Source organism: Mustela lutreola, chromosome 12 (genome assembly GCF_030435805.1).
Source record: "Mustela lutreola isolate mMusLut2 chromosome 12, mMusLut2.pri, whole genome shotgun sequence".
In the NCBI taxonomy this organism is placed as follows: domain Eukaryota; kingdom Metazoa; phylum Chordata; class Mammalia; order Carnivora; family Mustelidae; genus Mustela; species Mustela lutreola.
The window spans coordinates 461,994-484,172 of record NC_081301.1 but is presented as its reverse complement, the minus strand read 5'-3'; the positions used below and the strand labels follow the sequence as shown (position 1 = coordinate 484,172).

Here is a 22,179-nt window from a genome sequence, read left to right as displayed (position 1 = left end):
CATCAGGATGAACAGAAGTCAGGCTGCCTGTCAGGGTCCTTTCTCTTGTACCCTGTCTGGGTCTGGACAGACGCGGAATGACACCTGTCCACCACTGTGCTATCACACGACTATTTTCACTGCCCCACAAGTCCTCCACACACCCTGCTTCCATGCCTCAGGTCCCCTGGCCGCAGGCAAGTGTCATCTTTGCACCATGTCCACAGCTCTGCCTTTTCCAGAGCACCAGAGAGCGGGAACCACAGACTGGCTTCTCTCATTGAGTAACACACACTCACGGTGCATCCAGGTCTTTGGTTTGCTAAGACTTGAAGTTTTTTGCGAAGCACCGAATTTTATACCTTGGGTAAGTAGGAAAAGAACAGCAACTAGACCCGGAGCAAACAGAAGGAAGGAAATAATCTGGATTAGAACAGAGATAAATAAAACGGAGAACAGAAAAATGATAGAAAAAATCAATGAAAACAAAAGTTGGTTCTTTGAAAAAATCAACAAAACTAGATGAATAAAGAATAAAGAGAGAAGACTCAAACCATTAAAATCAGAAACGACGGTGGGACATTACGGATGTGACAGACACAAAATGGAGGGTGCCCAGTGGCTCCATCAGTGCAGCAGTGACCCTTCATCTTGGGGTTGTGAGTTCGAATCCTACGTGGGGTGTAGAGGTTATTTAAAAAACAAAACCTTAAAAAAAACACCCACCAACTATTACTAGGAAGAAAGTTCCTCCATCTATTAAAGGCCACACACGAGCACCCGAGCAGACATCACGGTCGGTGCCGCGGGACCAAGAATTCTCCCAGATGATCAGGAACAAGGTGAGGACGCTGCCCTCGCCACTTCTGTCCGACAGCGTGCTGCAAGTCCAGCCAGAGCACTTAGGCAAAGAAAAGAGATGCAAAAGGTGTCAGACTATAAAGGGAAAAGTAGCATCTGTGCTTGGAGATGATACAATCTTACATGTAAGGAAACCCAAAAGGTCCACCAAAAACTGGCACGAGTAATAAATGAAGTTGTAGGACATAAACATGACACAGAAGTCGGTTATGTTCCTATACACGGGCAATAAACCATCAGGAAAAAAAGAGGTTAAGAAAAGTAACTTATAATAGCATCAAGAAGAGCAAAACATAAGGAATAAACGTAACCAAGGAGACAGAGACTTGCTCACCGAAAGCCACGAAACGTCGCTGAAAGAGACGAAAGAAGAGAGTGCATGGAAACACGTCCCGCGCTCACGGGCTGGAAGACCGAATGTCGCCAAAGTGCCCGCGCACCGGGGCTGAACCGCGGAGTCCGCACGACCCCTGTCGGAGTCCCAGTGCCGTTTTTAGAGATGGAGAAAAACCGGTCGTGAAATCCCTGCGGATCTCGGGGACCCTGAGCACTCAGAACCAGCCTGCAGAGGTACGGAGCCCGAGGCCTCCCACTTCCTGACTCTGGACCTGCCACGGCGCTCGCAGTCAGCACAGTGCGGCGCTGGCCTGGAGACGGACGCGCGGAGAGCAGGGCCCAGAAACAGCCCGCGGAGAGCAGGGCCCAGAAACAGCCCGCGGCCATGGAAACTAGTTCCCGGCGGGTGCCAGCGCCACTCGGTGGGAGAGGGGTGGCTCCTCATTAATGATAGCAGGAAAACTGAGTATTTGTAAGCAAAAAAATAAATCTCTACTAAACTTCAAACCTTTTACAAAAATGAGCCTCCAAACAGATAACTAAGTTAAATGAGGAACTTCAGGGGGTTCCCGGGGCGGCTCCATTGGTTAAGTGTCCGACTCTCTGATGTCAGGACCACAGGGTCGTGTGGATGTGGAGCCTTGTCTCTGCTCACCGCCACACGCACGCACCTTCTCTCAAATACACAAATAAATCTTAAAAAAAATAAACATAGAACTTCAGGCCTTTTGAGAAAACATGGGAGAAAATCGAGGCCCCAGGGCTGGGCGCCGGGTTTTTAGAAACGCTCCTGAAAAGGGAAAAGGAGCTAAAAGGAGGTAGGAGGACACCAGGGCCAGCTGGACACGACCGCGGCGTGCGGTCAGCCCCGCGGAAGCCTCAGGGCAGCGCGGGGGCCGCGGCACCCCCAGCCCAGCCAAGAGCCCGTGTCCGCTCGGGGCGAGGCTTCTCAAACCTCAGCGTAAGAAAACGAAGAACCCAGTCAGAAACAGAGAAACGCCAGAGCAGACGCTCAGACGGCGGAAAGGACAGGAGACATTCCGCTCCGGCCGCCACCGAGACGCCGCTGGAGCCGCGACGTGCCTTCACTGCCCTCCCGCCACGACGGCAGGAACGGGCGCCCGCCTCTCGGCTGCGGCTCAGGTCCTGATCTCCGCGTTGGGAGTTCGAGGCCCACACCGGGGCCACGATGGGTGTGGCACCTCCTCCAACTAACCGCAGACAGCGACAGGTCCAAGGGCCAGGGGGACAGGGAGGCGCAGGGGGGCGGCGCGGTGCTGGCGGGAGCGTGCAGGGGGTGATCCCCCACAAGGACGGCAGGCACGCGACCACACACACCCTGTGCCTGCACGTGCACACGGAACCCTTGCCCAGAGAGTCACAGAGTCTCGTTCATAAAAGCCCCAAAGCAAAGAAAGCTGAATGCCCGTCCACAGGTGAGAGGTTCAAGAAACCAGGTGTGTCCGGACCGTCAGCCCACAGTGGAGGGGGAGCACGTGACGGACACGGGTGTCATCTGAGCCGAGTGAACCTGTCTGCAGGGTCACCACGCAGGACCCTGTTCTCAGGGCGCCCTCAGAACCAGACAACCCAGGAGAACAGGGTTAGGGTTGCCAGAGGGGCAGCGGGGCGCTGCGCCTGGTCGCGGTGGCAGGAACCTCCCCAGCAGTCACCATGGCACAGAGCACCACTGACCCTGGGGACCTCTGCAGACGCACCAGTGACCCTCTTGACCTCGACAGTGTGCTGCAGTAGCTTAACCAGGGGGAAGGAACACGATCCTCTCTTTACTGTTTTTGTAACTTCCTGTGAATCTGTAATTACTACAAAATAAAGTTTTGGGGTTTTTTTAAAAGATTTTATTTATTTATCTGACAGACAGAGATCACAAGCAGGTAGAGAGGCAGGCAGAGAGAGAGGAGGAAGCAGGCTCCCCACTGAGCAGAGAGCCCGATGCGGGACTCCATCCCAGGACCCTGAGATCACGACCTGAGCCGAAGGCAGTGGCTTAACCCACTGAGCCATCCAGATGCCCCTAAAGTATTTTTTTTTTTTAAACAGAATAAACTTTTATGAAAGTGACACATCTCTGCTGCAGGCCTCAGAGACACGCTGTCGGCCCCGGATGGCATGAGGGACACCCACAGGAGAGGAGCACGAGCCCTGCTTCGGGTGCGGCTGTTACGAGGCAAAGATCAAGACGGACAGCCACGCCTTCTGTGTTGCAGAATTTCGTTTTCAGAATACATTTTAAGGACCTACAGCAGTATCTTCCAATTTCATAAGTCATTTTTATTTGGTCTTTATTTAATGCTTTCTATTACCGAATGTCTACGTCAGTAGAAACTGTGAAAATATACACCTTTCTCACGCTGTTTCACGACGGGAACAGAACACTCACTGGGTTTATGATCACGCCACATTTCCAAAAGACGAGCGCTGGAATCCCCAGTATACCTGCCTCACAGACGACGGACGGACTGCCGTTACCGTCCCTCGCAGTTCTAGAAGGACTCATCAAGGACTGAGACCGCAAAGCGCCTCGGGGCTCGTGCTGGCCCCATCAGTTGAGCGTCCGACTCTTGACTTCGGCGCAGGTCAAGATCTCAGGGTGGGGGGGATCAAGCCTCGTGTCGGGCTCCCTGCTCAGCACGGAGTTGAGATTCTCTCTCTCTCCCTCTGCCCCCTTGCTCACTCACTCTCTCTCAAATAAATAAAACTTAAAAAAAAAAAAAAGGAATACAGAACACTTCACGATTTGGGGAATTTCTAAAAGTTCTCAAAATTTCAATTCCTTGTTGAACTGCAAAGTTTAACAGCTGTCAGGAATTCGGAAATACTACCCAAGCTCCCTGAGCCCAACCAAGGGCATTTTCCACATGGTCAGCCAGCTCCTGCAGCCACCGCACTGTCCCCTCCGGGTAGGAGGCTCCCTGAGCCACAGGTGCAGGAGGGACAGCCCTCGGCCCACAAGACCATGCCCAGCATCAGGACTGTCAGGAGATGCCGGGCGGATGCTCTCCTGCTCCCGTGGCAGCCCTGTCCCCAGCACCCACAAGGGCCAGCTGTGAAGGACTCTGGCGCACCTGCAGAAGAACCAGAGGGACCACCAGGCGAGAGGGGGAAGGCTCCAGAGGACCCAGCTGGCCTCGGGCAGGACTTACCAATGGCGCTGAGGGCGTGCTTGAGCTCCAGGGCGAAGGTGGTGAGGGGCACGTCCTCTGACACAGGCATGACAGCCACCGTGGAGAGGTTGCTGGCGGGGTTCCCGGAGTCCCACTTGCTGCCGGCGGCGTGTAGCCCAAACTGGTGACCTGCGGAGCACAGGGTCGCGTGTTGGCCTAAGGGGCTGGGCTGGCACCGCACAGTATCTCCTGATGCCCCAGGGTACAAGGGCCTGGGAGAGAGGAAAAGGCTCCAGGGTTTGCTCCTGGCGTCCCTAATCCAAGTGTCTTGCGCCTGCCCCCCCCCCCCCCCCCCGCCACCAGCCTGCCTTTCCTGCTGAAGCAGCGGCCACACTGTGAGCGCCCTGCCTTTCACGCACTCCGGGACTCAGGCCTCACGGATGAGGAAGGCACAGCGCGAGGAAAAGACCCTGTGACCCAGAGAAACCTCGGAGAGTTCAAGTGCTCTGCCAGGTGAGGCCACCTACGGTGTTTCCTCCATGGGCTCTAGAACCAGTAAGTGCGACCTATGAGGGACGGCAGCCTGAAGCTCGAAGCGACAAGCCAGTGCGGTAAGAGCCCCTGTCCCTGGAAGCACAGAGTCTCCGTCCTCTGGGCGGGACCCAGGAAGCTCTGTGAAGCCCTGGAGCCCCCACGCACAGGGAAGGAACCACAGACCCGTTGACCCACAAGGTCACCCATCAGAGGGTCCCTGGAAGTTTATTTCCAACCATGGTCATTTCTGGGCCAGCAGCACCTGTTTTCACGGAGGTGGCTGGGGGGGTCAGCCTCACCCTCCTGCCGGCCACACCCCAAACAGACCCTGGTCTCCTGCAGCCTGGACACACCGAGGGCTCTCTTCCTGGCTCCCTCCTGTCTTTTCTAGCGACCTGTGATGTCAGGACCCTCCATCTGAGGCAGAAGCAAAGGGGACTCTCCTGCCAGCTCCGCATGGCTCTCTCAGCCTTTGCCGGAGCACTGGGAGCTCTGGTTCTGGCCAAGAGGGAGGCGGGGCAGGCACACGCCCCCCGACTGCTGCCCGCAGTCCCAAGGCGGCTCAGAGGGAGGGCTGGGGCCTCCACTCCTGGGAAGCACTCCACCATGGCCACCAAGGCCGCCAAGGCCACAGTGACCCTGCCCCTCTCCCGCTATAGCCAGGCAGGCTCTCCCGCCCCCCACCCTGGGCCAGGGGCCGCCTCCAGGGCTCTTTCCCAGGGCGGCCAGGCTATAGACACCGTGGGCTGGAACCCCCCAACTCTCCAGGCCCTGCAGCACAGGGAAATGCCAGGGAGAAGATGCAGAAACAGTTCTCTCACCCCAGGAAGCAGTCCTGGGCTCACTCGCCTCCACGTGGCCCACGTGTGAAACCAGCCAGGACCGCACAGCGGCTCTGAGAAACACATGGCAGGGCAGACCGGGGTAACACTGTGAAGGCCTTGAGAACCGAACTAACATCCTAAGAGACAGTCTAACTAACTCCCTTACTAACGAACAGCCAGGACGTGCTCTGGGAGCGTGAGCACACCGACAGTCGGCTAGAACAGAAGAGGCAGGACCAGAGTCCCATGACATTGTGACATCAAGCCTGAAATATAGGGTATAATCCAGAATTAGCAGCTATAACAAAAGCCAGGAAAACCTCGCCTACAACAACGGACAAATGTGACAACAGGTCACAGAATCTGGAATTACTGACAAAAAGGACAAAAAGGCAGTGGCGACACAGCAGCCATGACCAGTAGCACAGGTGCACGCTGCGGTGGAGACAGAAGACAGATTGCGAGAAGGCGTGCGATCTCAACACTGGGGGAAGGGGAAAGCCGGCGGTGCCCCGAGACCTCAGAACCAGTAAGAGAAGGTCTAGCGTTTGTGTCCCTGGACTTCCGGAGGATAAAGGGGACAGAACTGAAGGAGTATCTTAGGAAATAAATTCTGGAAACGTCTCACGTCTGCGGAAAGACATGCATCTACGGATTCCAGAAGATGAGCGTGTCGTCTCTACACACTAAGGACAGAGTGTTCAATGCAGCCCGAGAAAGGGACACGGACGTGGGAACAGCCACATCGGGGCTTCTCATCAGAAGCCGTAGAGGCTACAGGCAGCCGCTCCCCGGGGCCAGCCACGCATCGGCAAATTTGTCTTGGGGACAGAGGTGAGGTGCAGACGGCTGCGAGAAGGAAGCTCGGACGGTCTGCGGCCAGCAGACCCGGCTGTGAAAGGCGCGTCCTCGGACCGCCAGGAAGGGCCGCCGGAATGAAGGGCAGCGGCCCTTTCCAGCCGAGTCTCCTCTCGTGCTTCCCCAGCCGTTCCCAGGCCGTGGGAGGGGTTCACGGAGCACAACCCTGGGGTCGCGGTGAGGGAGGGGAGCTGTGACCCCACAGCGGCTACGGAGCGCGCCACGGGACGCACGCTGGAGCCGCCACAGACCGCGAACGGACACTCGGAAGGGCTGAGGGAACTCGAGAGAAGATGGACGGAGAACGACGACGGGGCGGGGGAGACAGGACACTCCGCAGGGGCAGCCACGGATCCCAGCTCGGGAGTAATCGTGCTCAACACGGACGTGTGCACACCGACTGAACAAGCAGTCAGGCGGGGAGGCCCCGGGGCTCCGTGGGTGAAGCGTCTGCCTTCGGCTCAGGTCAGGATCCCAGGGTCCTGGGATGGAGCCCCGTGTCGGGCTCCCTGCTCGGCGGGAAGCCCGCTTCTCCCTCTCCCTACCCTCCGCCAGCTTGTGCTGGCTGTCTCTCAAAGAAATACATAAAATCTTAAAAAAACACATACCAAGTTGTCACGCGGGATGATAAAAATAACACCTGACTATGTGCTTTCCACAGGAAACCCGCTTCGAGCAGACCATGCAGGTGGTCAGAGGTGCCGTGAAGACACAGCACACGTTGAGCCGTGCCTTCATGTACACCGCGGACCTCAGAGTGTGACCTCGTTTGGAAATGGGTCTTTGCAGACACAGTCGATCGAGACGAGCTGTAGTGGACTCGCGGTCACCGCACACTTTGTGGTCACACTGGGCACGCTGGCCAGCCCAGTCCTTCCACAAAGCACAGTCCTGTGTCCAGGTCGCTGCCAGGAGACACAAGGCTGCCCTCCCACAGTGCCCGAGCCGGCATGGGGCACAGACTACACAGGAGCTGACTAGGGAGCGGCAGGATGAGTCAGAGGCTGAGACAAAGCGGGACGGGAAGCAGAGGGGTGCAGGGCTTGGGGCAGCCAGGCAGGTACGCTGATGAGGGGCTCCAGCAGAGGGGACCATAGGCCAAGGCAGGTGCAGGTAGTTCCCGCCACCGCGGACCAGGACCAGGTGCCAGCGAGCATCGCACAGAGCACCCTCTCTGAGTTAGAACCAGAAGAGAACACATACGCTGACAGGCAAAGTCCCCGCCTGGAGAACCGTGTCACTGGTTCGGCACGGGGCAGACACGGCCGCCCACAAGCACCCCCAGTGCTCGGTTCCAGTCCGCGTCCAACAGGGACCAGGGTTCCCTCCCGCACTGCCCATGTCCGCCTCTGGCAGCCACGGGGCAGGTGTGGCCTCGGGGCCAGAGGGTGGGGCTCCCAAGGACACACCTGTCGCAGTTCCCTGCTGGAGGCTGCCCAGAATCTTCTCACCCAAGAGGTGAATCAGCCGAGTCACAACCTGGGGGCAGAGAAGGAAAGGAGACCGCACGTTGAAACCAAGAAGAGAAGCACCTTGGATCCCCGTTTTCAAAACCACCATGTCTGCAAACCCCTCGGGGCTGAGGGCAGTGGTGCGGTTGGCAGACTGGTCACTGGGCAGTGGGCCCCACTCTGTGGGATGAGGGTCTGCACCACAGAGAGCCCACTGGAGTCCAGCAGGTGTGAGGGGCACACGTCCTGTGACCTGGCGCCCAGGCCAGGGTCTCCTTTTACTTCCAGGGCAGGGAAGCACCAGGGGCGGCCCCGACCACCCTACAGGCAAGCCAGGAAGGGCTTCCAGGCGCTCCTGAAGGGGCCTGGCCTGGGCAGGATGCGGGCTGGTGTTACATCCTATCTAGGAAGTAGTACACAGCCACATTAATACTGAATTTAGAGTCACAAAGTATTTAAGGTTGGAACGCCAAGATATCTGTAGTTTACTTCAATACTTTTGCATAAAAACAAAGCGAGTTAGATTTTCTGATTGGTCGAGCTTACAGGTGACAGAGGATGTACTGTCTGGGCAGCCTCCCTCGGCATCACCGCTTTGAAGAGAAGCTGCTGTCAGCTTCAGTAAAACCTAGATTGTGTCAGAGAGCACACTGGCGGCACAGATGGGGTGATTCGGAGGCTGCTTCTCCTGCACTCGGCCCCCAGACCCCAGCGTCAGGCTGGCTTCTGGACGGCCCACAGCCCGGAGCTCTGGGGCTGACTGCAGGGAGCAGGCTGAGGCCTTGGGCTCCAGTACCCAGCGGCACCTGCAGACTGACTCGGAGAGCCTCTCTGATCCCCAGGACGCCGGAGTGAAAGCACCCGTGGAGGAGGCAAGTGAGACTGTCCTCATTTTAGGATGTGAGACCAAAAGCAGTTTGCAGAGTGGCCAAAACAGAAGCTAAAAAGGAGTCTGGTTGTTTTTTTTTTTTTTTTATAACTAATCTAGCATCAGACTGTTCACTGGAGCTAATAAGAAAACCTCACATTATTAGGGAAAATTTTAGTGCACAACAGGTGAGGGAAGAGTCCGTGGCCACACCCCCGTCACCGGGCTGCAGTCACCTGCTTCACACACACCCCGGAAAGCTCCGTTTGCTCACATCTGAAACAATTTCAGGCCGATCCGAAACACAGCACTCAATCCGTCAGCATGTGAGTCTGCATCTCTAGGATCAGAGCCTTCAAAAACATACTCGGGATACAGTTCTCAAAATTACAGATTTATAATGATCCTAATTAGAGATAATTTAACAATTAAATGTATTTTTAAAAATTCTACATCAAGTGAAAAGGTTCAAAATAAGCCCATGAGCACACAAGAAGGCGCTCAACACTTCCAGTCGTCAGGAGAAGGCCAACCCCCCATGAGCACGTCCTGCCGCGACAGCAGCTCATGTCAAGGGGGTCCGAGCGCACGACAGCTGCCCAGTGACTGGGCCGCGCTGGGCTGGGACGTCACTCGGCACCAGCCCCTGGGGGATGATCGGCAGTTTCTGAAAAAGTTCAGTGTCTGTCTCCCCTCTGCCCCTGCCACGCCACCCTCAGGCAGCCCTGAGGAGACGGAAAGCGGCCACAGACCATGCAGAGCAGCCTTTCCGTGGCAGCCTCACGCTGGGAACAGCGCGCACGCCTGTCCGGACGACAGGTGAGCAAGGGTTTCACTCTGCGGTAAAGAGAGCACACCCACGGGGCGCTTGTGTGGCTCAGTGGGTTGAGCCTCTGCCTTCGGCTCGGGTCATGATCTCAGGGTCCTGGGATCGAGTCCCGCATCGGGCTCTCTGCACAGTGGGGAGCCTGCTTCCTCCTCTCTCTCTACCTGCCTCTGCCTACTTGTGATCTCTGTCTGTCAATAAATACATAAAATCTTTAAAAAAAAAAAAAAAAGAGAGAGAGAGAGAGAGAGACCACACCCACGAGACGCAGGCCTCAGAGACCACGGCAAGCAACAGAAGCCACCAGAGAATACTGTGATCTGTGCTACCTCACTGACATGAATCCCCAGAACAGATAGAGCGGGCAGTGGTCAGGGGCGGGGGACACTGGCTGGCCACAGCACCCTGGCAGGGCCCCCTCTGCTCTAGGGCACAGAGCAAGCCTGGGGTTGGGGCAAGGTCAGTGCCTGCGCCTTTGTGAGAGGGCCCACGGGGCCGGCTGCTTGGAGAGGCCGTGGGCCCCGCAGCAGCCTGCGTGTGACAGACCAGTATCAGGACAGGCCCTGGGCCCCTGGGAGCCGCCCATGGAGAAGTCTACGCACCCCGGGGCCATGGGCAGGAGAAGAGCATCCCTCTGTGGATTCACCAGGGAACGGCCCTGCAGGAGAGGCCGTGGCCGGGCTTAGCCTGGCTCCCAGGGACCCCGCAGCTCCTGGGGGGCTCCAGCCCACAGACTGGCCCCAGCCACCTTCCCAACCGTCCTGCTGTTCTCGGGGGTCTCCCGGGGCTTAGATCCAAGCCCTCCCATTTGAACCCAGGTCACCCCTCACGCCACAGCCGGGCAGGAGCGCTGCCTCCCGAGGGAAGGAGCACAGGAGTGGCTCTCCCCGGTGGCTCTCGGGACAGTGAGTCTGGGGCCGGGCTGGGTGCTCCGAGGCCAAGAGCGCCGTCCCCACGCCGTGTCTGGCAGGTACAGAGTCCTGGGGAGCTGGAAGTGACGGGGTGTAAGGGGCGGTGGCAGCCTGGTGGCTAACACTGGGGAACAGGGGAGGGCGGTCCTGGCGGAGGGGCTGCTCACACTGCCGAGCGGCTCAGGAGGGCCTGGCGTGGGAAGGGAGGCCCCTGTGCTGGGCCCCCAGACGGGCCTAGCTCCACCGAAGGGACCAGGGGCTCCAGGCCAGAAACGCACAGGACACATCAGAAGGACTCCAAGGGGCCCCCAGGGCCCATATCTGGGGCACAAACATCCAGACGGAAGAGGACAGGAAGGACTTCGAACCGTCCAGCTGGCACCGGAACTACGGCGGTCCTCCAAGGGGGTCCCTCTCCCCAGGCCAGCTCTGCGTGCCCAGGAGCCTGGGCAGCCCACGGGCGAGACTCCTGGAGTGCAAGGGGCCCCCGGGGATATGTCCCCAGGGAAGGCTCTAAACGGCTCACAAAATGACATCCCGCCCCTGGTTTCCCACTGGGAAGACCCACAGGGATGCTGCAGGGCCTCCATCCAAGCCCTGCTTGCGAAGTGTGGTTTCCCGACTGGCTGTGCCCTTAGGAGCCCTGCCACTCTGGCCGGGAGGCCCCGCGGGCACACAGGGGTCTCAGCTCTATTGCCGTCTCGTAAACTCTCCTGATCCGTTCCCTTGGAGGTTTCCGCCAACAAGACCCATGTTCTCTGCAAATGTCACGAGTACCCCTTTTCCAAGTGGACACCAGCCGTTTCATTTTTCAACCTTTTCTGCTAGGGGAGGAGAGGCCTGTCCATCCTGGACTCAGGAGTTCCAGAATAAATCGTCTGTTCTAGTCCGAAGCTTTTTTCACTTCTACTCTGAGTGTTTACTACTTGTGGCTGAATTCTGCAAAAACCCTGATATAATCCTAAGGGTCTTCCTTTTACTTTTTCCCATAATTGATTACGTTTTAATAATTTTCTGACACTGGGCTAACATTCCTTGAATGCACCCTTATTAAATAGCATTTTTTATTGTTGATTTACTCAAACATAGAGTATTTGTAGCTACGCCACAAATGCTTTTCCGTATTTTTATCAAGTTTCAAATGAAAATTAACTTCATAAAATGAACTGGGGTATGTTCCTTGTGTTCTAGAGCAGACAGGTGCGCCGGACAGGCCCACGTGGTGCCGAGGGGGAAGGATGGGCCGTCTCGCTGCGGCCGATCTTCTCCAACCTGAGCTCAGAGGCTCTCCCCTGTCCCCAGTCCCACACCTACCACTTCGGAGCAGGGAGGCCAGCACCGGAAAGCCAGCCACACTAACTGCCCCGGGAGCAGCACAGGCTCCCCTCATTGTGCGGCTGGCCGCTGGCCGCTGGCCCAGGCTCCATCTCCCATCTCTGAATCCCGAGTTCACCTTCCATGAGGCAGCACAGAGAAAGGCCCGTGCTGCGGAAACCGCACATTCCCCGGGCTCGCTCCGGTGCTTGCTGGGACTCCTCGCTGGTTCTAAACACCACTCGGGACATCGCTCGACTTGTGGGATGGGCCAGGCCGGCCTCACTCGCTGGATCCCCGCGTCCCCCTCCTGCCTCCTGGCAGTGCCCAAGTCACCCGTCCCAAGGCCCTTACCCCCACGCGCTGGTCCACATGACATTTCCTTTAAAATGTGCCTGTGCCAGGTCACTCCAATCCGTACCTCCCCTGGTGCTGAGCAGGACGCAGCCCTGTGCCTGAAAATCCTGGTCCCTGAAGGCGGCTGGCAACAGGAGTGCTCACCTGTGGGTACCTGCGCTTGATGGAGGTCAGGGCTCCTGCTGGAAGCTTGGCCAGCTCCGAGTCCCGAACAGCATGTACCGTGGTCGCCCGGGCCTGGTGGGTGAGCGTCTCCACCTGCAGCAGAGAGGCTGGGGAGGCACGGCCATACCGCCGACGCGCGCCAGCCCTGCAAGCCCAGCTGGCCGCACTCTGAACCCAACCAGAAGGCAGAGCACACGGTGACCCTTCTGGAATGCGGTGTATGGGGGGGAACGGGAGGAAAAGGGGCGAGTGCGGTTGGAGAAGCATCAGTGAGAGCTGGCAAGGGAGCGTGCTGCCGGCAGTGCCGGGACCCGGGTCCGGCACCCAGAAGAGACCGGCCAGGGCCTCATCCTACACGCAAGTCTCAGAGGAACCACCTCGAGGCATGTTTCCCTGGACGGGGTGAAGCGGCCGACCCAGCCCTGGCGCTGCAGCCTGGGTCAGAGCATGCACATCAGGCCCCCAAGAGAGGTGCCCCAGGTGGGGGGCAAGAGGCCTCCACAGGTCACTTCCAGGGCTCCCCCCAACCCGGGCAGTGGGCCAGCAGTCACCACAGTGCAGGGCATGGCGGGAGGGAGCCCAGCCGTACCACACCGATGAGGTCTCCGCGGCCGTACTCGCCCGCCAGGCGCTTTTTGCCGTCGTCCTTGCGGATCACGGAGCGCAGCCGGCCGCTGAGGACGATGTAGGTGCAGTCTGACTTGTCCCCCTGCCTGCGGGGACAGAGGCTGTTGGACTGGAGGGGCAAGGCCAGGAAGCCCTCCAGCACTGGTGGGGGGAAGAATGCAATCTTCTCACTGTATTCTTTTTGTTTGGGAAAACACAGTTGTTTTACATTAAAATATATATATGCTGGGCGCCCCTGGGGGGCTCAGTTAAATGTCTGCCTCGGCGCAGGTCGTGAACTCTGGGTCCTGGGACCGAGTCCCCTGTCGGGCTCTCTGCTCTGGCCCCCCCGCCCCGCCGCTAATGAGCAGGCTCTCTCTCAAATAAGATCTTTGAAAAAAAATAAAGGGCTTTAAAATAAATAAATAAAAACGCATAGGCTAATACATAAATGGCTTATTGGTTTTTAAATAAACAACAAAATACTTAAAATCTCCTTAGTTTGAATTTTCAGTTATCACAAAAGTCAACAGCTGTAACCCTATCTGTGCCCCCGGCTGAGACACAGAGCTGCGGGCACCCGGACGGCATCGCAGGGACACCGAGCGCACGGGCACCTGCCGCAGCGCCATTTAGCGTCACCTCTGCTGGGCCACCTCGAGGGCAGCAGGGACTTGCAGGAATGACGCGGGGAGATGCCCGTGAGACAGCGTGCGTGTCCGAGTGTGCGCACGCCCGGGGCGGGGAGCACAGGGGCGCAGCGGAGTCCATCAGCGGCACCGCCTCCCCCGGGGGCACGTGCGGAGGGCCAGCCACCCCCCCACCCCGTGGGCCGCACCTGTACACCGCGCGCCCGGCTTCCACCTCCATCCAGTCCAGCGCAAAGTCCATCTGCCGCACGAAGGATGACACCCGCTTCACCACAGTGTGCGCGACGCCCAGGACCACGGTGGGCTGCTTCCGCATGATTCTGCCGGTGAGCCCAGAGTCACGCCCGCCCCACCACGGCCAGCAGCCACTCCTGCCAGGGCCACCCCTGCCCTCCAGGCCACAGCACTTGAGAGGTGGCAGGACCCATACCCTGTTCACCAAACTTGCAACATAATGCCACGTCGCAAGTGACAGACACGGGCCCAGGGCTAGACAGAGCGCAGTGCCCACTCAGCCGCCTGCTCCGTTGTGGCCCGTGGACAGCTGCCCTGGGACAGGCCGCGGAGCCCCTGCCCACTGCCATCTGCCCCCCAGATGTGCTCTGAGCACAGGCCTCACGTGGGGGCCTGGCCCAGTAGTGGGATGTGAAGTCCCTGCCCCCACAGTGGGCCGTGAAGTCCAGGGGGGCAGGGAAAGGAGGTGAGAGGCACCAGACAGGGGAGGCCGAGAGGTTGGAGGGCGGCCGCCACGCGGGGCCTTGAGTCGGGGAAGGCGCTGAGAGGTTCCTGGGCACAATGGGGTCCCTGGCAGGCTCTGGCCAGCAGGAACACGACGGCTCCGGTTCCCTGTTGCCGTCCGTCAACAGGCTGCTGGGGGCGAGGGTGGAAGCAGGCAGCCCCAGAGTATGGAGGCTTCTGGAGAGCAGCAGCAGGGCTGTGGTCAGCTCAGGGGCCGCAGTGGGACTGGGGCTACTCCAGGACTCGGCCCGAGCAATGGGCTAAGAGGCAGAAGTCCCAGAGCAGACAAAAGGTGGAACAGGAGCAATCGGAGGGTGGGGGTGGGGTGGGGGGGCTGCAGATCTACGGTTCAGCTGCGGACAGCAGACCGAGGAATCCCTGAGGTACCCCAGACGGACGTCAGGACAGCCAACACACAAGCCTGCACTCAGGAGCGAAATCCGGGGGGAGGCCCAGGACTGGACGAGATCGCCCAGGACACCTGTCAGACCATGTCTACAGGGCAGGAGCTGCCGATGGCAGGAGACTCATGCTGTCGGCACGTGCACGCCGACACGCTCACAGGGACTCAGGCTGAGGACACCGCTGGGCCTGGGCAGGCTGGACAGGGCTGACGAGGCCCTGCCTGCACCCAGGCTCAAGGATGCCATGGACCGTGTCTTCCTGAAGAGGAGCTGCAGTCCTGGGGCTAACCCCGTAGTGCCACAAGCCCTTCCTGCCACCTCACCCCACAGGCCTTGCCCTTGTCCCCGGGACTCCTGTCTCCAGTGTGAGAAGGGCCAGAGGCAGGACCCCGAGAGGTGCCTGACGTGGGCCCTGCCACGGCCCCACCTGCCCAGGAACCACCCAGGCTGGCCTGGACTCACTCATAGAAGTGAGCCTTGGAGATGGAGAGGAAGCTGCAGTCCCTGTTGGCCTTGATGGTGAAGGTGAGGGGCTCCCCTGTGAGCACAGCCAGCTGGCCCGCCATCTCCCCAGGGCGCACGACGAACAGGCAGGTGTCCTCTTCGCTGTCAATCTTCCGCTGGTACACGTGCAGCAGCCCCGACACCACAAATAGGATGTTCACGTCCTGACCAAACAAGGGGTGTGGGCTGGAGGCCACGGGGGCTGGCTGTGGGCTGCACTTCTCCTGTGCCTGTGTCTCACGTCACTGTTCCTGGGCTGGGCTCTCCCAGAAGAAGTGTCAGCAGGGTCCATGGTTTCACCGTTTGATGATCAATCACAGGGGGTCAGTTCTCTGGTGGCAGAGAGCCTGGCCGCAGACGCACACCCCTCCCACACACCAGCTGGCCTGCGCAGCCACACGGCCCTGCTGCCCGGGAGACGCCGTCCAGAGGCCTCCACATGTGCTGCCTTCTCTCCCCACGCGGCCCTGCTGAGTCTCCCTGACCCCACACACTACACGTCTGCCAGGCGTGCCCGTGAGACTGCTCCGAGGCCAACCTCACTGTGTCCATTACCTGCCTATCTCCAGACCTGCTCACCCCTACTCTGGTCAGACCACTCCTCTCTGGTCTGAGCAGGAAAGGGCCAGTGCAGGGCTCTGGGAGGCCTGAGAGCAAGGCTTGGCCCTCAGGTCTGGGAGGCCAGGGGCAGATGGGCAGGCTCCACACCCCGTGTCCCCCAAACTGCCTCTGAGGGGTCCCCGGGCACTGGGTGCCATAGAAGGCAGTAGTGAGGACTGAGGTCTGTGAACAGGTGAGGGCTCTCCTGACCCTTGGCCCTGACTGACTGGGCACAAGAGAGTCAGCCAGCAGTGTGCTTCCTCTGGGGAGAGGAAGAGCCTCTCCTGGTCATGGCGCAGACCAGAGGGAAGAAGGGGTAGAGAGAGAAGCGGGGACACTGATGCCCTTGGACACCCGCAGAGCATCCCCTTGGGGGCCTCACACCACCCTGCTCCCAGGCTGGACCTCCAAGCCTTCCCCATCCAGGGCTTATAGGTGCCTGCTGCCAGGGCACGTCTGTCCCCACGTCCACCCCTGGGTCTGCATAGCTGGCTGCCGTCACCTCGACCCCTTGGGACAGTGGTGGAGGGCCCAGGCTCGGCCTGCTCATCCAACAAGAAAGACCCGCCGTCTCATCAAAGCTGCTCTAAAAGCAAACCAGACAAAACACTGTCCACCAGGAGTGCAGGGGCCAGAGAAAGCACAACTCCTGCAGAGAGAGACGCCCTGACCATGCCAGCAGCGGGGGAGACGAGGCAGGAGCTGTGGAGGTTTTGCTTGCCCAGCAGAGTGTGGCTTTCAGAACCAGAAATCAGGTTCATTTCACTAAAAAAAAAAAATTTGTTTTTCACCTGTATTTGGATTTGAGAATTGGGAAAACAAAAGCGTCTCTCCTGCACCAGACTGTGAGATCGGTGGTGACTCTCGTACAAACGTGCGGACACAGGCATCTGTGAGCGCGGACACGCACCCTCCCCCGCGAGGACGGGCAGGGTGACTGGCACCATGTTCGCAGACACCCCCACAGTCTGGGATAAGGAGTGCTCCAGGGCCAGGGGCCATGGGCCCTGCATCGCACGACCGACGCCGGGCAGCCCTGGGGACCGCTCCCTCCGACCGCGGCCCTAGGCTCACCTGGTCTCCCTGCCTCGACACCACCGTGCCCCCCGGAACGTGGAGCAGCGACATCCGGTCATCCAAGAGTGAGGGGTCCTACAAACAACGCAGGGGTCAACACAGGGAGGCGGCCCTGGCCCCCACGAGGAGCACGGACGGACCGTGCCGAGGAACACTGCCAGGCCGCACCCTGCACAGCTGCCCACGGCAAACGGGTGCCCTTGGCGTAGGACACCCCATCATGGGGCCCCAGGGCCTCACAGGCTGAACCTCCAGGAGCTCCGGCGGGCTCCGCAGGAAGCGGAGAAAATGCCCTTGGGCCTCCAGCAGGGGAGGGAAAGGAACCACCCTGAATCCACCAGCACTCTCTGCTCCATGGGCCTGCCCTTGGGGTAAATGGTTTCAGCAGAGCCTAGGCTTCTGGGGTCCACAAGGCCTTCGCTAACCAGGGAAGGGGAGGTCAGGGTGAGGCAGTGTAGCCCGGACGCGCAGGCCTCACTGCAGACAGATGGACGGAGGGATCACAGTGTGCCCCGCTCCCCGTGCCTGACCGCCCTGGGACCCAAGTTCTGTTGGCTGCAGTGCCTTCTCTTTCTTTATCAATGATAAACTTAATATAACCAGTGTTGTTAAAAGCAACAATTCAAGACCATGAATCTGTTCAAAGGTGCAGAGGGTTGTCGCAAGGCCAGCCGGCAGTGATGAAATGCTGGGGTGTGGAGTCAGGGTGCGCGGATGGCCCAAGTGAGGAAGACGCCTCCTTCCCCCACTGCCCCTCTTCAAGCCCAGAGCCCCTGGGAAGCATGAGCAGAGGCGGTGCGGGTGTGCGGTGGCCGGCCGGCCCATCCTGTGCTTCCCAGAAGCCTAGACAGCAGGCCCCCGAGGCTGCTGTACCCTCAGAGGCCAAGCAGGAGCCACATGTTGGAGCCTGCTTCTCTCTCTGCCTCTGCCTGCCTCTCTGCCTACTTGTGATCTCTCTCTCTCTATCTGACAAATAAATAAATAAATAAAATCTTAAAAAAATCAATGGTCTGAACACACCAATTAAAAGACAAAGGTTGTCAGACTAGCCAGAACTAGAAGTTATCTCCAAGAAACCCAACTTAAATGTAAAGACACACGCAGACCAAAGTAGATGAACAGAGAAAGACGGGTAGTGCTGGTCAGAGAAAGCAGAAGCAGTTCTATGCGCCTCGGGTGAAGCCGATTCCAGAGAAGGAAGGTTAGCAGGGAGGGCAGGCATCACACAGTGAGGAAGCGTCAGTTCTCAGACACACGACAACCCAATGTAATGTGTGCGCACCTGACAACAGAGCACGAGCCTGCGGGAGACAGACCGACAACGACAGGACAAACAGACGGATTTGTGACAACAGCTGGAGACTTCCGTCCACTCTGTCGGAAACACACAGACCTGGCAGCAGAAAGCCAGTGAGGACACAGCTGGCCTCAACAGAACCATCCAACACCTGGGCAGAAGTCCTATCTATGATCACTTCACACAAAGAGGCAGAACGCAGCCTTCTCACGTGAACACTCACGTGAACTTCTCACGTGAACCCCCTACCTTCCGCCATAAACCCCATCTCCGGAAATTCAAGAAAATGCTAATCACACAGCATCTGTTCTCAAAGCACAGAGCGATGACCCTAGAAGTCTTAACAGAAAGATAAATGGGAGATCTGAAAATACTTGGAAATTCAACAACACCCAATGTGGCGCTTGAATTCACAATCCCAAGCTCAACCCACTGAGCCCCCCAGGCGCCCGAACAACACACTTATTTTTAAAAAAAATATTTAATTTATTTATTTGACAGACAGAGATCACAAGTAGGCAGAGAGGCAGGCAGAGAGAGAGAGGAGGAAGCAGGCTCCCCACGGAGCAGAGAGCCCAATGCGGGACTCGATCCCAGGACCCTGAGATCATGACCCAAGCTGAAAGCAGAGGCTTTAATACACTGAGCCACCCAGGCGCCCCAAACCTTTCTTTCTTTTTTTTTTTTTTAAAGATTTTTATTTATTTATTTATTTGACACAGACACACACACACACACACACACACTGAGAGAGGGACCAGAAGCAGTGGGATTGGTAGAGGGAGAATCAGGTTTCCCACCAAGCAGGGAGCCCGATGTGGGGCTTGATCCCAGAAACACTTTTTAAAAAAAGATGTTTATTTACTTATTTTGGGGGGTTGTCGGCAGAAGGAGAGAAGCAGACTCCCTGCTGAGCGCAGAGCCCTCATCAGTAAAACTGACAAGCCCGTAGCCAGACTAAGAAAAACGGAAAAAAAAGTAAATTATTCATCCCAGAAATGAAAGACGGGTCATCACTACAGAAGCCAAACTACGTAAAAGGATAACAAAAGAACACTATGAGCAACTCTACGTTCAACAACGTGGTGACTGAGACGAAATGTGCCCATTCCTTGAAAGACACAATCCACCGACATTCACACAAGACACCACCTGAATAAGCCTCTATCTATTAGGAAATCCAATCAGCAATCAATAACCTTCCAAAACAGAAAGCACCAAGCCCAGACGGGCTGGTTCCCTGGTAGATTCTACCAAAGATATAAGGAAGAGATTCTAACAGTTCTTTATAGGGGTACGTGGGGGCTTGGTCAGGGACACCTCCGCCTCCGCTCAGGTCACGACCCTGGAATCGAGCCCCACGTTGGGATCCCTGCTCTGCCGGGAGCCTGCTTCTCCCTCCGCCCCCTGCTCATGCTCCCTCTTTCTCCCTTTCTTTCTTTTTTTTTTGGTCAGAGAGAGCGAGCACAGGCAGACAGAGTGGTAGGCAGAGTCAGAGGGAGAAGCAGGCTCCCTGCGGAGCAAGGAGCCCGATGCGGGACTCGATCCCAGGACGCTGGGATCCTGACCTGAGCCGAAGGAAGCCGCCTAACCAACTGAGCCACCCAGGCGCCCCTCTTTCTCCCTTTCTAATAAATAAATAAAATCTTTAAAAAAAAAATTCTCTACAATCTCTTTCAGAAAATGGAATTCTTCTTAGCTCATTCAATGAGGCCGGAATTTCTCTAACACAAAAACCAGAGGAAAACATTACTAGAGAACAACAGACCAGCACCTCCAGGAACACAGGTGTGAAAATTCCCAAAACGGCGTCAGCCGGTCAAACCCAACAACGTATACAAAGAATTAACACACAACAACCAAATGGGGTCTGTCCAAGGTAGGCAAGGCTGGTCCAACATTTGAAAATCAACTGATGTAATTCATTCCATCAACAGACCAACACAGATAAATCTCATGGTCCCATCAACAGATGCAGACAAGCACGCGACAAAACCCAACCCCCAATCACCACAAAAACTCTCAGTAAACCAGGAATAGAGGGGGACTTTCTCAGCTTGATAAAGACTACCCACAAAAACCTACAGTTCACATCACCTCATCTTAATGATGAGAAACTGGATATTTTCCAGCTAAGATCAGGTACAAGGCAAGGATGTCACCTCACCATTCCTTTCCAACATTGTGCTGGAAGTCCTTGACAATGCAATAGGCAAGAAAAGGAAATACAGGGGCGCCTGGGTGGCTCAGTTGTTAAGCCTCTGCCTTCGGCTCGGGTCATGATTTCAGGGTCCTGGGATCGAGTCCCGCATCGGGCTCTCCGCTCAGCAGAGCCTGCTTCCTCCTCTCTCTCTCTGCCTGCCTCTCTGCCTACTTGTGATCTCTGTCAAATAAATAAATAGCATTAAAAAAAACAGACTATTTCTTAAAAAATCTCTATGTATATCTACTTATATAATCAGAATCCCTCCTTCCTGCACAAAAGTTAGCTCTGTCTCATTAAATCTCAGAAAGGTAAAGCAAGACAATGTTTAAACAACAATACAGAAAACATCTTCATGAAGTTGAAGTAAGAAACAATTTCTTAAGCAAGGCACAAAAAGCACGAAGCATAAAGGAAAAGCCTGGTAAGTTCACAGTTATAATTAAGAACTTCTGTCCAGGCACCATTCAGAAAGCAAAAAAAGCAAATGATAGAGCAGATCATTTGCAAAACAGACTCTTCTTTAGAAACTGTAAAGAAATGCTTACAGTCAAAGAGGGACACAGAGAATGGGCAGAAGTCCCAAACCGCCGCCTCCCAAGAAGCAGGCAAAGGAGACGTGTGGAAGGTGCCCAGCCCTACTAGGATCAAGAAAACGTCATTCAAACCAAAAGCTGGGGCGCCTGGGTGGCCCAGTCATTAAGTATCTGCCTTCAGCTCAGGTGGTGACCCCGGGATCTTGGGATCGAGCCCCGCATCGGGCTCCCTGCTCTGCAGGAACCCTGCTTCTCCTTCTCCCTCTCCCCCTGCTCGTGTTCCTTCCCACTGTGTCTCTTTCTGTCAAATAAATAAATACAATCTTAAAAAAAAAACAAAAAGCTGCACGCAACATTGTGCCCGTTTTACCTGGACACTGTCATGCGTGCAAGGCCACGGGAGCCCCTCATCTGGGCGGGGTGACGCACAACTTCCAGGACACAGACATGTCATGTCCACTCATGTCCCTCCACAGCGTGGAAAGGGACGGACACTGAGTCCTGTGCTGGCAGAGCCTCCAGGACCAGCAACCATGGGGGCAGTCACAGACGGGCCACCAAGCAAGGAACAGCAGGCCCAGGGGCCACAGGGGATGAGTCACCATGCACAGAGAGTCCCCACGCGGGCTCTGGGCAGTGAATCCTGGAGAGGAGGGGCCGGGCCACAGAGGGCACCCAGCTGGTTTTGGGGAGCGGCTAACAGTTTGGTCCCTGGCATGGCGGCTCCATGGGCACCACATCCTTCTGTACAAGGCATTCGCGACTCCTTAAGATGTGAGGGGAGAAAATGATAAAGAGGAAACGGGCGCGTGGCGAGGACCCAGTCAGGAGATGGTCACTCCTGGCGCGACTTACAGGGCATCCAGGGTGTGCCCGAAGTGTGCAGAACGCACAGGGTGCTCGGCCCGCTCCTGCCCCTGCAAGCACGCGGGGGAGGGCCAGGGGTGCTGAGAAGACGGTGCCAGGGAGAGGGTGTGCAAAGCCAGCAGCAGCAGGTCACCATCCTGAGCAGTCCCAGAGGGAGCCCCGCCTCAGGCAGGGCCTGTGGGGGCCCCGACCCGGGACACAAGGCCCAAAAGCAGTGGGTTCTTATAAGAAGAGTTTGCGGGAGTTGGCCCCGGCCCCTCCAGAGACTGTGCGCATCTCCCCGCTCAC

The 22,179-nt window shown here is 57.3% G+C and overlaps 1 protein-coding gene across 3 annotated transcripts in view; it reads right to left on the bottom strand.

Annotated features, from left to right (window-relative positions):
• The window catches only part of PNPLA7 (patatin like phospholipase domain containing 7), a 57,563-nt gene that overhangs the window by 16,043 nt on the left and 19,341 nt on the right, over window positions 1-22,179 (bottom strand). For all 3 annotated transcript variants that reach the window (XM_059142395.1, XM_059142396.1, XM_059142397.1), the window contains 7 exons: window positions 16,986-17,063; window positions 15,270-15,475; window positions 13,854-13,985; window positions 12,999-13,122; window positions 12,389-12,502; window positions 7,927-7,996; window positions 4,341-4,490 (listed from right to left, as the gene is read on the bottom strand). In XM_059142395.1, coding sequence (XP_058998378.1) covers window positions 4,341-4,490; window positions 7,927-7,996; window positions 12,389-12,502; window positions 12,999-13,122; window positions 13,854-13,985; window positions 15,270-15,475; window positions 16,986-17,063 — 874 coding nt within the window. The remainder of the gene's footprint in view (window positions 1-4,340; window positions 4,491-7,926; window positions 7,997-12,388; window positions 12,503-12,998; window positions 13,123-13,853; window positions 13,986-15,269; window positions 15,476-16,985; window positions 17,064-22,179) is intronic.